Below are 15705 nucleotides of genomic sequence, written 5' to 3' on the forward strand. Positions count from 1 at the left end.
AAGAGGCAAAAGTTATTATTCTCATGAACTGTGTATTTTTTCAGGAGCACTTTAATATTTCCTTGCCTGATCTTTTGCTTTCATAAGAGTCCAGCTTATATAAATCTTGCACGTAAAAGCTACCAAAAAATGAGAGATCTGGAGTAGTGTTTTTCATTTTAAAGCATCAGTGACTCCATTGCAAGCACTACCATCCTTTTTACTGAATGTATTTACCTGCAAAATGTGGAAGAAGGATTTCCCTAAATAGTGAAGGGGGGGGGGGGGGGGGGGGGGAAGAAAAAAGCAATGAACTTGGGAACATTTTTTATTTCAGGCATTAATCACTTAATGAAAATTTCATACCTATTTGCAGTGCTCTGGATATCTATTAAGACAGATAATCTAACGGTGTAAAGCAAAAAGCTGCAGAAACCTTGGGAAGAAATAGGAAAGTTATTTAATTTCATCAACATTTCTAATAGCATAAAATTATCTGAGACACTACCAAGTACAGGAAGATTAATAACATATTTTGTACATACTGCAAAAGTTTTGGTGTTCACAAGAGGTCTCCATTTTGTTCATACTTCCATTTAAAATCCAGCATTTCAGCAAAAGAGTTATTTTTATGCTATACACTGAAAATGGCTGTCCGTGTCAAGAAGAGCAATAAATCCCAATATAACTTCCTTTCACACCTGAGATTTTCCTGGCAATTTCCTGTACAAGTTGTGACCTAGCTCCAAATTGCTCAATTTATAAATTAACTTTAATCGGAGTACAGCCCATGGCAACATGTAAGCTGATGATTCATGAAGTTGAAAAGGCTTTAAAGTAGTAAAGGCTGATTTTGAAATTGGTTGCCTCATACCTGGATTTAACATTCAGCCCTTTTAAAATCCAGGCAGTTCACATGTTCTTTTCAAAATAGGCAAAGACATGCAGATTTGGATACCACTCTGAACTGAACTGTTGAGAGAACATGAAATACGTTATGAGCAGATATGAAGGGGAATTCTGACCTTTCCTCTGATATCTGGGTTCCTCAGCAAGACCCTTCTCACTGTGGGTACTAGTGAGCTGTAACGCACTTGAAGGAAATGAATCTGATTTGTAGCATTATGTCATACAGTTTTCAGATCATGCAAGTGCTTTTTTTCAGATCTTTTCTATACAGAGACATTCATGAAAGTTAAAGCAAGCTAGTCTGTGTATATCAAAGGTGGTTTATATCCTGTAGGGATATTCTTATTCAGAAAAAAATAAACCTAAATGTTACATGGTATCACTGATATAATTTATATATCTGTACTTAGAAGCTCTGTACAGAGCAGTCACAGTCAAGGTAATCATAACTTGCTTCAGCTATCTAACCATTATTTGTCAGGGTGTTTCTAATGTGATAAAATGTCTCGTGCAGTCTCGGTATGGCTAGATTTTCAGGGAAATTTATAATTTATGCATGACTCTTACTCCATTAGCCCTCATTAATTCCCCTGGAGACATCATAATATAATGCAGAAGCATAGGAGACTGGCCTGGTTCTGACCCAGTAGAAGTGGTTAAAGTCAAACAAATTTGATGATAGCTTTCATCAAGCCTGAATCTAAACCTATAATGATTTAAATTAAATTAATTATACTATCAATATGTCAGATAACCAAGGAAACCGCTATTGTACCACTAGTAAAATAATGATGTTAGAAATGGGAATTGAATTGCTAAAAGTAAATATGGATATTAATCAAAGCCTGCATTTTCACAGACAAGTGAATAAAAAGTGTCAAGTCCAGACGTACATCTCACCCTAGCTGAGATCTGCAAATCTGCACATGTAGATTTGCACAAATAGGGAATATTAGTCCGAATGTTTAAATAGGCAAGTTACACATGCAGCTTTTATGAGCCTTGATGATGTGTCCTATTTGCTCTTATCAGTTTCTAGGACTCAGCTCTGATTTAACTGAAACTCACAGATGCAGGAAAATTTAAAGCTGAAATAAACACTTTATTTAAAATTCCCTGTGTTTATATATACAGTTTCTGTTTGGCTAAGAGTCTTAGCACAACCTCTTTAGAAGTAGAATTTATACACAAATATATTTTCATTGCTTGCTTTGCACGCCAGAATGCTAGAAGGCCTTTCATTTTCTCATATGTATAAAGGTAATTATAACACTGTATGGACTTGCTTAATTTCTTGGATTTCAATTATTTATGTGCAAAAATTCATAACTTGGATGCAGAATTCAAACTTCAAACAAAAGGCCTACATTAGCACTGTGCTAAATAAATTTATATTCTATTTATTTAATTTTAAATGTATTTAATTATAAATTTATATTTGATTCTCCTGAGAACTATAGTTTTTTACAACCTGAGAAGCCTAGTTTATCTATTCAAGTTTTAAAATTTTGAACAAATTCCATATAAACATAAAACCAGTTTCAGAGCAGTTAATTGCATTTCTTACTCTCAGTTCTTTTTGTTTTAACCATTCCCTCCTTCTTTGTCAGATCTTTAACAATGTCTGAGCACAGGCATTCATAGTGTGGAATGGGATTATTGTCAAACATAATTAAAACCACATGGTTTTCCCAACTTGCATAGCAGGTAAAATTTCACTGAGATCTCAGCCATGTTACTATTTATCTGTGCTGCTCTTTACTTTTATCTATCTGTCTGCTTCTTATCTGTCCTCTTATCTATTTCAGGCATTTTTCTTTGTGAAATGCTAAGAAGTGTAATTTCTGATAGGACTTAACCAAGAAATGTTCACAATGCCCTAAAAAAAAACCCTCCAACAATACTCTTTTCTTTCTCTGGACTGCAAAAGCCATTGAGTACTAACCTGCTCACTATCTCATGTCTGATTTCAGTTCAAACTCCCAGCCAGATTTGCTCAGCCTCTTTCATTGCTAAGGTACTTTATGGCCCTCTAGAGATGCTGAGAGAGAAATTTGGCAGTAATTAGTTGCAGAGATGGATTGAGCAGTCAGTCAGTAGGTGCTCACATTGAACTGCACATCTTTCTTTCTTGCCAGATCGTTGGCTGTGACCGCCAGCTGGGAAGCACTGTCAAGGAAGATAACTGTGGGGTCTGCAATGGCGATGGGTCCACCTGCCGGATGGTTCGAGGCCAGTATAAGTCCCAGCTCTCAGCAAATAAATGTAAGCTGTCCCTTCTGGTAAAGTGCCATCTTCCCCTCAGTTAATTATGTGTTTCTTGCAAGCTAGGTTTCACCCCACTCTTTCTTAGGCAGTTGAATGATCATGGTCAGTCTGGTTGTAGCCACAGTTTCTTCCCTCTTGGGTTAAATGAAACTTTCTCAGACTACAGGTCTGGCTGTGGGGGTGGACAGAGGATTGTAGAAAAGTGTCAGCAGTATATTCCCCATCTTAGCTAGCTAGTTGCTTGGGAGGAGTTGGAGAATAAGAACTGGCTCTACTGACATTGCTCTGGCTGTATTAGCTGGCTAGACATGGGATGCAGTCCATGGTGCTCTGAAGAGAGTTGTTTATGCTGCTCTACAGCAGAGAGGAACCTGGGGGGATGGTGGTGCCAACCTGCCACAGTGCTTCCTCCCAGACCTATGCCCATGGTATGTCTGCTTGCATGCTGAGCATGGTGACTCAGTCCTAGGGTGGGCTGAGGTGCCTAAGACATCAGGAGGTGCCTGTGTAGATGGGTATGGACTGACATGGGCTTTCCCGCACACTGAGCCAGCTTCAACTCAGAGTGGTAAAGTAGCATTAGTGTGCCACAGTGACAGGATTAGCTTATGCTAGACCCCAGGCAGGCTTTTCAGCCTGGTTACAGCACCATAGATGGAGCCATAAAAGTTTTGGGATGAGAAATAGGGCATGTCTAGTGAGTTTGAAGAAAGGGTAAAAAGGTAGATGTACTTTCACGCCTATGTAGACACACCTAAGGAGTCATATGTGCCAGACTTCTAACATGCCCCCAGCCCTACTGAGTGGCATTAGAGTTTATTCAGACCAGGTCTACCATTCTGAAGCACTTTTTCTAGTGCTGAATACCACATGACCTAAAAGATTCAAATGACAGTGTAATAACTGCTGAAGACTCTGTGTGTACACTTGTGGATTGCTATGTAGATAACATTCAGTTTCTGTGATGAGCAGTGAGAGGTACTTTTTGCAAAAGCTTCTCTCTGTCAGAGAATAACTGCTTGGCGAGAGGGAGAGCGCAGCAGAAAAAAGAGAAGGAAGGGAAGGGAAGGGAAGGGAGGAAGGAAGGAAGGAAGGAAGGAAGGAAGGAAGGAAGGAAGGAAGGAAGGAAGGAAGGAAGGAAGGAAGGAAGGAAGGAAGGAAGGAAGGAAGGAAGGGAGGAAGGAAAGGAATAATCCTCAGAAGAGTTCCATTTCTGAGGCAGAACTGGAAGGAAATAATTCACAAATATTTAGGAGTGGAATTTCACCTCATTATTACACACATTGCATAAACATTGCATAAACAGATTCGGAAATCTCCAGGCTGCTTGAGACATGATAGTATTTGTGAACTGTTTTGGTAAACATCTTTTCCTCTAGGGATAATTCATTGTTTTTCAGTTGCTTTCTGGTAAAAAGGTGCTCCTCTCTTTTCTACTAAGGATAAAGGTGCTGATATATTATGCACAGTACTAAAATGTTAATAAAACAAGAGTCCCTACTCCCAGTGGTTTGCTATTAAATATAAAGAATACTATATAGGTAGAAGAGCAGATGTCAGAGAGCACAGTCTTAGAGTGAGACGAATGTGAAAAAAATATTAGAGAATGGGTTGTTCAGACACATTTGCATGCAAATAATTGTTATACAGAACTGAAGTAGATAATCAGATTTTGTATGCACACCCCTGCTGTAAGCATACATGTTGTTATGTAACACAGTATGAATTTCAAGTATATCAAAAGTAAGTGCTCCTTTAAATTATCTTTTTACAATTGTAAAGGCACACTAACAGATCTCCTTCCCATGTGTGAATTAATATGAATTCTTTTTGAGGTTTGCTTCCAAATGGTTTATGTACATGCTGTGAAAATTTGAGATTAAAAATGTTGAAAAACTTTTTAAAATCTACTCTGTGTTTATTTCCTGCATCTATCCTCCTCAGCGCTGTTTAAATGCCTGTCACTTTGGCACTTTGTCTGTTTCAGCATCTTACTTATTTGTCACTGTAAACATATCTACATAAGCATATCTGGGATCAGGGCCTGATTTATTTGCTGGAATGATTGGATTACTTTCGGCTAGTTAATAGCTTAATTCAAAGTTATCTCTATAAAATAATCCTTGTTTCTCAAGAATAATGTCTATTTTGTCCATGGCATGAACAAAGCATTAAAAGCCTATGTGAGCCATACTGCCATGCAACGTAAGAAGAATCAGAAAGGGCATGTGCAGCAGTGACCAGATATCAGCAGAGGTGTTCTGTGGGCTCCCTTAGGATTTTTATTTGTCTAACAGAGCACAGCATTCAATTTCAAGGACTGTGCTAGGGAAATTGGAGAGTGACCTTTATTCCAGCACTGTCCTAGTAGTTTCTGAAGTTGTTTATATCTCAGACCCACCCCAGACACAGTCTTGAGCTTATCATACTGAATTCATGGTCTCTTGGTGCTCATATCCAGTTCCCTTTTCCATGCTGTTTGTATCATGCAAAGGCACAGGAGAAGGATAGTGCTAGAAAGAAATTCATAGAGCTTTTAAACGCTTAGCACTTGCTACAGGAACAGCTTCCTTGGTATTTATATGGGTAGTATACATCTCCTAGTGGCCTCAGAAACAGAAGCATATAAGGGCAAGAGGCAACATGACATTGAATTTTCTCACATTTTTATGAAAAAGGAACCACCTGTGTCTATGCTGTTGTTTATATTTAAAAAAAAAAAAACCCAAAAAACCAAAAAAAACAACAAACAAACAGCTACAAAAGACTTTGTTCATTCTGAAATATTCTTTTCTCTTAGCCCTAAACTTCAGTGGTTCAAACTTTCAAAGTCTGCAGAAAATGAATGTTGGGTTTTTTTAAAACATCTCCTTTTGGAAGGAGTGTATGTATCTTCCTATGGAGATGAGCTGTATTTAAGCAGGCTTCTTTGAATTCGCCAAGGGGCTAGAGAGTTGATCCCATAAGTGGTGGGTGAATTCTGCTGATCACTTTGTGCAACATTATGTTTTCTCTAAGGAAGGATTGACATCTACTAGTGAAGTAGATTACTCTTAAAAGAGGATTGTAGAAATTGCTATGCTGAGGCAGAACAGATACTTACCTGATTACCCTTATCATGGTTGTCAAAAATAGATGCAGTTCCAGATTTCCATTGAATATCAATAGTAATGGACAAAAAGTGACAACTCAATCTTTCATCATGGGAACTGACAGACCAGTTGGAGAAAATCCAAATTCAGAATCCAAAACCAGAAGAAACTGGTTTCTCACAGGAATTTGATGAATGTGTCTGACATACAACCTTTGCCTAAATCCTTGCACTTTCTTCACAGCCCTGGGCCAATGTCCTCAGTTATCTGGGACTCTGCCTTGCCTCCCTATGCATCTTCTCTGGAGGAAACCAACCGTCCGTTAATGCTCTTCGTGCCTTTTTTTCAGAGTGTTCCACACAACTGCTCCACAATCTGCCTCTCTCCTTAGTGTTGGAGGGAGCTATGACTAAATATTACCATGCTTACTTTCACATGTCTTTTCACAGGAAATGTCTCGTTCTTATCACTGTTAACCTCAGGAAATTATCCTACTGCTTCTACTTTATGAAAGCAGGAAGCACTGTGATAAGCATAAATCCCACAGAGCTTTGCGTTTCACATAACGTATGCTAGAATTTCAGATGGAGAGCAACAACAAGATCAGGTGAAATATTGTCCTAGCAATACCCTGGAGCGGAAGAGACATGCTAGGAATACATGATATAGAAGCTTGCAGGATCTTTAAACTGTCTGATTTTTCTGTGACATGTCAGTGAACCCTCCAGCACAGAGTTCATAACTGAGAGACAGTCAATTATAATAATGACATCAGACTGTCTTTAAATAATACTTGCAAAAAAAAATATTTTTTGAAAAATTGAAGTTATTGTTTTCCCAGCCTCATTCCAATAAACGTGATGTATATATATACAACAAAATGGTATGTCATACTCATGAATTTTGTTCCCCAAAATGGATAAAATGTATTAATCCTACCAGGTATCTTGAATATGAGTGCCAGAATGGTACCAATAAAATCAGCATTAGAATATCAATATTTAGTGAATTTTGTAACACTTCAATATTTGTCTTTTCAGATAGAAAATTTGAATTCTGCATAGAAATTAAAGATGTCTGTCTTTGCTAATTAATGTGATATCAGAGATGTGTATGAGGAAAATGTTTGTTGAATAGAGTTTAACCCCAGTGTTACAGAAGTCTTAGGAGACTGACATTTCTGGATAGTTTGGGGAAACATGTCAAAACGGATTTTGAAAATTGAGACAAGGTTCAGAAGAGTCTGGGCACATGAAGAGGCTTTATCACCATGCAACTCTAGTGACACTCAGAGCTTTATCAGACTGCCAGCATTTGCCCCCTCACTTCTGGAATATAAAGAGACCACAAAAGTATGGATATTTCATCCCATAAAATGTAAGAGTGTCAGAAATTCCTATGATGCATGACTGAATTTAAAATTTAAAAGGGTTCTGGTTGACATTTTTGAGATGTTACAGGTTTGGATGAGTGAATGTGTTGTTTAAAAGAAGTCCCTGTTCCTTGTAGTTTTCCCTCTTTCTGTCTCCTCTCTTCATCTTTTGACATAAAATGACAACATTACTAACTATTGCTGATAACTGAGAATCCTGTTTTAGCTAGGCTGGAACAGTTTTCCCAGTTTGGTCTGGTCAGAAATTTAAGGCTCCAGCTCATTGGTTTGGATGAAAGATAATATGCTTTTATTGTGTGAGTTAGCCTTACCTGACAAAGCAACATGTTGCTTCGAGAGCAGAGCTCTAGTTCTTGCTAGCAGACATTACATGACACAGATGTGAGCGGTTCTAATGAACAGACAGTGAAAGGGGTTTCATTTCTCTAATGTCTACCAACCTCCCCCCAAAAAATCCTGTTAGGCATGCATACATTTTCTTTCCCGACTTCTAGTTGTAGAAGAGGCAGAGGAATAGGGAAATCTGAATGAAGAACTTAGGCATGCTGGTTAGTCCACAGCAGTGTTCTCTGGGCACCCACCCCATGTCCCAGGCATAGAGTTGGGAGCATTTTCTAGTATCTTTCCACACCTTTCCTTCCTGTCTCCCTTCAGGATATTACTGACAGTGCTGCATCTTTAGAAATGTTAACCTAACTAACTTTCGCAGTAGCATGTGACCCACACGCTAATTCACACCTCAGTTTAAATCCAGTTGGCAAAGCTCCCAAGAGCTTCATAGGTGCAATATCCTGCTCTAAAACCCGTTTACATGACAGTCTAATGGGCTTTTGTTTTTCCAGGGGCTTTCTGTTAGTGGTGTGGAAAGGGAAACAGAATTATAGCACTTCTAACCATTAAAATAAAAGGTGTGAAAGGGAAGGCATGCCTGAGGGTAGTGGGAGATCATCACATATCATGGCAAGGTCATGGACAAGCTGTAGGTCTCAGCTGGGAAAGAGTCAAGTGAAAGAATGGGCTGTTCTGGTTAAACATCAGTATAAGTCTTACACTTCTCTACTTCACAAACACCAATTCAAAAGACTTGGAAGAGGTTTAAGTGGACTCGTGGTGAAATAGAAAGCTATTAATTACTCTTGGAATACAGAAATGGTTGTGAAGGAGTTGAGAATAAAAGAATCAACAGGTTTGGGTTCTTCTAAATAGAAGATTCTTACAGCATTCAGTTGTTTTTTCAGATTTTTAATGTTCTCTCATATTCATAGGGTTGTTTAATTGATCCAAAAGCTTTTCTCTTGACTGCCTTGTAAGCACCTATTTCAGTGCTTACTTGAAAACAGATGGGAATTTCTTTGCCTACTTACTCCATGCATTTTTGCCTTCCCACAGTGGATGATACAGTCGTTGCTATTCCCTACGGAAGCAGGCAGATCCGCCTTGTGCTGAAAGGACCTGATCATTTGTGTAAGTAGAAAAAGTTAATGTACATTTGTTTAAGAAAGCCTTGCTAACCTGAAGTGCTCTGTTTACACTGTGGTGTCTGGTTTCCCTCTCTCAGATCACTGACTTCAACACAGGACTGAGTCCTGCCCTCAGAAATTCTCCTTAGACCCAGTTACCTCAGTGGTCCATGCTCTTTTCAGAGCAGAGGTGGCCAACATTGCAGAATCCTTTGCCCCTCCATAATGTTTCAGGCATTTCTGTTTGCTTATCCTTTGGCTGGCTCACTGGCTGCCAAGTGCATTTGTTTAAAATTAATAAAATATATCCCACTGAGTGAAGAAATATTGAGGACAGTAAAGTATAAGCTTCCCTACAGCTGAGCTTAGCTATAAGCTGCTGATGACTTTAACATGTTTCTGTTATGATAATCTCTTCACTCCTATAGATGCACACACGCACACACATGCACACAGACAAAGTCACAGTCTAAAGATCAGAAACAGCACGCACAAGTCAAACCATGCTCCTTAGCAGTGATACTGCTTCAAGGAGTTAAGACCACTGAGTGCTGCTAGCTGGTCACTTGGTGGCTATAACACTTCCCTGCTTTGTCTGACATGGAGCTGTATATCCCAGCAGCTGTGTATCCCTTTTTTCTGGGAGAAGAGTCTCAGGATTTGAGAATGCTCTGGGACAGCTGAAGTCAAATCCATTTATGTCATGAACAGAAACTCCTTGCATTCCTCAGTCCTACCTTCCAATGCAGTAGCTACTCACAGGCTGCTCCTTTTTTCATCAGCAGCAAATGAACACTAGTGTTGGCAAATGGGATTTACTGTTAGAAAAAACACAAATTCTATTGCATAACCTCTCAGAAGCACAAATTATTGTAAGATAAGTAGGGCCCCCCTTCTCCTTTTCCCACAGGTAATAGAACTTTCCTGCAGCACAGACAAGTTGGAGTTGTCTACGCTTATCAGTGTACATACAAACATTAGTGTTGGCAAGGAGGTGAAACATCAAATCATTCCCACTCTCTCCAGATTTTTTTTCACCCAAAGAACTTATACTGAGTGGCAAAATAAGGGGTGGTTTATCAGTCCTGTTCTGTAGCTCACAGCTTGTGTTGAGAAAGCAGTGGGCATGCCATAACCTTTTAATGGTTCTTTAGATTTAGAGCTGTGAATAAAGACCAGCAAATTACAGGTTATAAATGAAAAAAAAATATGTTTTTCTTAAAAGTTCAAATGCTGCCTCTACTTCAGTTTTAAGTGGCCCTTCGGGTATTCCTGTTGCTGCTCCAGTATGCTTGTTATTACTTTCCCAGTAAATGATTTGCACTATTCCTTTCTCTCGTCTTCTTTCCCAGTATAGATATTCTCTTCCAAGGTAGAAAACTTTGTACTTTTATTGCTTTTTCAGGAAAATTTAGCTACAAGACAGCTTAGAGAGAAATTAGATTTTAGCTGGAGGGATTGATCTAAAGCTGTCTTCAGTCAGGCCATATCACATTTCAGGACAAAAAGATTTGAATCAGCAAGGTCTGCCTGAGTCACTGGTTGAGATTTAGATTAACTGCTCTGTGTAAACACGAATAAGTCCAAATACATCTCTTTCTTGTTTCAGATGTCTCCATGAATCTTTCTGTTCACCCATCAAAGGATTTTATATATGTATGAGCTACAATCAGTTGGGGGGAGGGAGCATTTTGCCCTGTGAACTTTGGTTGTGGGAGAAGTCAACAGGAGGCCGATTATATATACACAAGTCTTAAAACCATCTTTATCCCTGATGCATGCAGCCTTGTCCAGAAATAAATATATGGCCAAGTGCATCACAAAGGAAGAGACTCGTCTCACTGAAAACCAAGGAATTCATTAATACAGAGCAAATTCTTAGTGTACTGCCTCAGCAACTTCCTTCATGAATTAATTCCCATCACCCATCCTAAAAAGCAGTCTGATTACTGCAATTATTTTTTTCCTCCTAATTAACAACTTAATACATGCTAATAAAAATGTTTCTCCATTTACTGTCTGTGAAAATATGATTCCATCACAGATTAATATTATGTCCCCATCTAATTCAGATTTTGCCTTAGCTGCCTCTCTGTGTGGGAGTAGATTTTGTGCATAATTTCACAGATACATGGTGAAAGGATTGTAGCTTTACAGTTCTTCATGATGAAATGGATTGTCACTTTGAAATAACTATAAGAAAGTTTATTGGTGAACATGCTGCAATGCATAATCTGGAGTTGGTGGGGAGGCTAGCTAGATGATGGAACAGATCTACTTTCTGTTGATTTCCATTTAATAAATTATTTAATATGTTTATTATGATTTAACAATCAGAAATAAGTGCTACCAAACAGTATCTGAATTAATGCCCACCTTTTGGGAGCTGTGAATGCAAAAAGCCAGAGGGGAAAGCTCAGAAGGGTTCAGCACTCTCCTTCCCTTCCTACCCTGCTGGAATGGATCAGACAGCTTCTGGAGAGGAGGCAGTATTACTGTCATACTGATCTTTCTTTCCTGGATGTCTTGCTTTCAGTTAATTATCTACCACAACAACATGTGGTTAGTGATCCACCTTTGAACTGAAAGAGGGAACAGCAGTTTAACAAAGCCAGCACTCATGGGCGAAGGTCTGAGTCATGCTCCACATAGGAGCATGACTTACTGAGAGTGAGTTAAAAGACAGAAAATATGCTTAACTGGGCATGGATTAATATGTCTGGAAGTAAAAATATGACCTATGGATGAGGAGGTGAATTCAGAGCTAGAAATCCAAGAGCTGAACAAATTCAAAAAGCAGATGGAGGAGAAAAAAGTATGGGAATGTGAATAAACTGTGGAAAAGAACAGAAAAGTTGCATTATCACTAATTTAGGACACAAATCTGCACCACTGCTGTCTTGTGTTGGCTTTCCTTTTCTACTCTTACTTACTCTTACAATAAATTATGGTGCTGTAGTTTCCTGTTAATTTGTTTGTATTTGTCAGATTTGGAAACCAAGACTCTCCAAGGTGTGAAGAGTGAAAACAGTCTCAGCTCCACAGGCTCCTTCCTCATGGACAATTCTAGCATCGACTTCCAGAAGTTTCCTGAAAAGGAGATACTAAGAATATCTGGGCCCCTCACTGCAGACTTCACTGTCAAGGTGAGGGTCATTAGTCATTGACCTCTTGGAACAACATAAAGTAAGACAAGATGCATTGGAAAGATGAGAGAGATTTTTCTAGATCTTAATTTTCCAGTAGACATTTACCACAAAGTCTAGTCCAGGCTAGCTCTTGAACTCTATATGAAATTCTTTATAGTTAAATATCTGATGAAAGCCTCATTTGACAGTCCTTGGGAAACAGACTGTGTTTATACCAAGAAAGAAATACCCAATGTGTGCCCTAAAGAGAAAAGATGAACTCATTACAAGAAAAGGCAGATTATTTTCTCTTTGTGCTGCTGAGGTACATATAAGTCAAGGTCATGAAGCTTGCTTCATCCGTGACAAGCAAAAAGAAAGAAGTCTGTATCTTTGGCCCATAATTTTGGAGGTTTATACTAGTGTAATTACACAGAAGACTGTAAGGGAGTGGAGAATAAGGTCCCCAAGCTCCAAAATAAATGCGATGACTTTGCTTGGGAAGTCATGGTGTCATTTTGAAGTTCTGCTTTGTGTTGCACTGGCAATAAGAATAAAATTATTTCCTCCCATTAAAGCATTTCTATTCTTTCAGGTAATATAAAACACATTGCTGGAAGTAATGCACGCATTCTGTGGGAAAACACACATACAAAAATGCACATTTGGGAATTACAATAAAATAAATCCTTTTCCAGTAGGCCCAAAGAACTTGAAGGATTTCAGCTGTAGAACTGTAAAACCTGTATCATGTCCATGACTAGATAAATTTTTCACCATGGGCCCCAGAGGTAAATGACATTTGCTTTAACCTAGAGCTGATGGCAGCTAGAAGTTTGAACAGTGAACTGGAAAATGAGATAAGTGATTGGGTTGGATTAAGTTGGGCTGGGCTAGAGTGGGCTAGATCAGGAAGCAGCAGAGCCCTGTAGACTGTCCCCTACCCTTCTTGGTATGTTAGCAGCACAAAAAGCAGGCTGAGATTGTCAGGACTGGTTCACAAGAAGAAGCCTGACCTGAAGAATGCACTCCTTTGTCTTTGAAGGTCAGAATGAAAATGCCTAAATAAAACAATGCTGGTCAATTCAAAACGTCTAAAACACTTTCACCTCTATTACAGATGATATCCAGGTGATGAACTTCAGTGCAATGTAAATAGTACTGCTCACTTTGCACTATTTGTGCTGTCTATGGATTTAAGGCAGCCTGGTTAATTAAAACATACCTGTTGGGGACAGCTGGTCATGTAGACCAGTGACCCTAAAATGGTAGCAGGAGAGTTGGACTGTGTTCCTGGTATTCCACTGTTATCTTTTATGTCAGGGAAATATCTTTATCCCTTGGTGCTTGCATTTCCTTCTCTATCAAAGAAAGATAAGAAGCGCTGGTTAAATCAAAGGCTGTACCCTACTTGTATGATGACTGTCTGGCCCATATGACTGTACAAGTTGGCTAGACATGGGCAGAACAAATACTGCTAGTTGAGATTAAACTATTTTAATAGTTCTGCTATGTGTTGTCACCTTTTGAAAGTCAGAGTAGCATGGCTCAACAGGTGTAAAATTATTGATATATCCATTGTCTTAACTGGATATAGAAAAATGTTTTCCTAGTTTCTACTGAGATAATTATTCTTCTTAGTAGCCAGAATAGTGCTGTGTTTTGGATTCAATATGGGGTTTGGAATAAGAAGAATGCTGATAATACACTGATGTTTTCAGTTGTTGCTAAGAGATCAAGGACTCTCCAACTTCCCATGTCCTGCCCGTGAGCAGGTGTACAAGAAGCTGGGAGGGAGCACAGCCAGAGCACCGGACCCAGATTAACCAATAAAATATTCCATATAATGTAACATCATGCTCAGTATATGAAGGAGGGGTGGTCAGGAAGGGAAGGTATTCTCTCTTGCTTCCAGGATTGCAATTGCGGGACCTTGGTATTTTGCAATTGCTAGCTGGAAACAGGCTGGGTATCAGTCGGCAGGTGGTGACCAGTCACATTATGCATTACCCACTTGTGCTTTCTATTATTGATATTGTTTTATTTCATTACAATTATTAAACTGTTTTTATCTCAGCTTATGAGTCTCCCTTTACCCCTCCAATTCCCTCCCTATCCCCTGTGCAGGGAGAGGGTGAGTAAGCGACTGTATGGTGTTTAGCTGCCAGCCAGGCTCAAACCAGGACAAAAATCTGCACACAAAACCCCTGTTCGCAGTTGTAGGATCTTTTCTAGGTTAGCATTAGATTTTGCCTTGGATCAGGCACTTAAAAATTCCTTTCATTTGATTCACAGCTATAGAAGATACTTTAATATTACTTAGTGCAACAAGGATATTATTCTATACTATTTAATTATTTTTCTAACAAAATTTTTTAGCTTCTGGGTATTTGATTTGTTGGATTTTGTTGGATATGGGAGTGTACATACAAATAAGGCTAATACAGGAGTACCAAAATGCATGTATACCTCTTATTTATGCCAGACTTGGCAACTGCTTTCCATGTTTACTATAGCCACGAGTGTTTTGCCTTCAGCTTGTGAAGGTAAAGCACTTTCCTTTAAAAAGTCAGATGAAAGGCTTCTTTGTGGTATTAGCAAGTTCTCCTCACAAAGTGGGATCTCTTTGGGTGTCAAGATTTCCTGGGACAAGACAGTTTTTATGCAACAGATCTAAATGAATTTGTAGATGTAGCAGAAGTCTCGTTTTAAGGTCATTGTCTCCAGAACGACTGTTATAATCCTTTTCGATTCACCCTGAGTGATTTTATTCAGAGAGGTCAAGTTAGACACCTGGATATAATTCAGAAGTAGAAACTCAGTGTGGGAGTTGACATTTAAGTTTCTTTACTGGTGACACTGAATGCTTTAAAATTGCGAGAAGAAACCTCATGCTGTTCCTGTAGGAGCTGAGTTGTATAATTGCTAAATTTCTTGGCTTTGTAATAGTCAGTGGCACATTCCTTGTGTGCTAAACTCTTGGCAGTCTTTTCACAAGATATGTAAATGGGAAAAATAATTCAGTAAAACATCTCTCTAAAAAATAAAGGTGTTATCACAAAATAGGGGAAGAACTGGAGCTTTTAATGTTCTTTTTATAGTCATAGTTTGAGAATTATAAATCTCTATTATAAACTTTTAATGTTTGAAAGGCAGAAGACCTGGAAAAGATGCAGTTCTGAGGATTTCCTTGTTTTGATGTTTTTAATACAAAATTCTGATTTGCATGAATAGAAATTACTTTTTCCTAAAAGAAAAAAGTGTCACATTTTATAAAATCCTTGTGAAATGAAGGTCAATTTCACTTGGAAATATTTCTGGCTGACACTGTGATCTAGAGAACAGAGCAGTAATATCACACAGGGGGTCTTGTCCTTTATTGCCAGAGCTGCCACTGATTTGCTGTGTTACCAAGGTCACATATTCACTTGTCTGTGCTAAAAAGTCTCCTCTGTCAATGTTGTCCATTTCAGACA

The 15705-nt window shown here is 38.7% G+C and overlaps 1 protein-coding gene across 1 annotated transcript in view; it reads left to right on the plus strand.

Moving 5' to 3' along the window:
- ADAMTSL1 (ADAMTS like 1) overlaps positions 1-15705 on the plus strand; it is a 215776-nt gene that overhangs the window by 70086 nt on the left and 129985 nt on the right. The window contains exons 5-7 of the mRNA XM_074812177.1: positions 3027-3153; positions 9031-9105; positions 12090-12247. Of these exons, the coding sequence (XP_074668278.1) occupies positions 3027-3153; positions 9031-9105; positions 12090-12247 (360 nt within the window). The remainder of the gene's footprint in view (positions 1-3026; positions 3154-9030; positions 9106-12089; positions 12248-15705) is intronic.

Source organism: Strix aluco, chromosome Z (genome assembly GCF_031877795.1).
Source record: "Strix aluco isolate bStrAlu1 chromosome Z, bStrAlu1.hap1, whole genome shotgun sequence".
Lineage (NCBI taxonomy): Eukaryota > Metazoa > Chordata > Aves > Strigiformes > Strigidae > Strix > Strix aluco.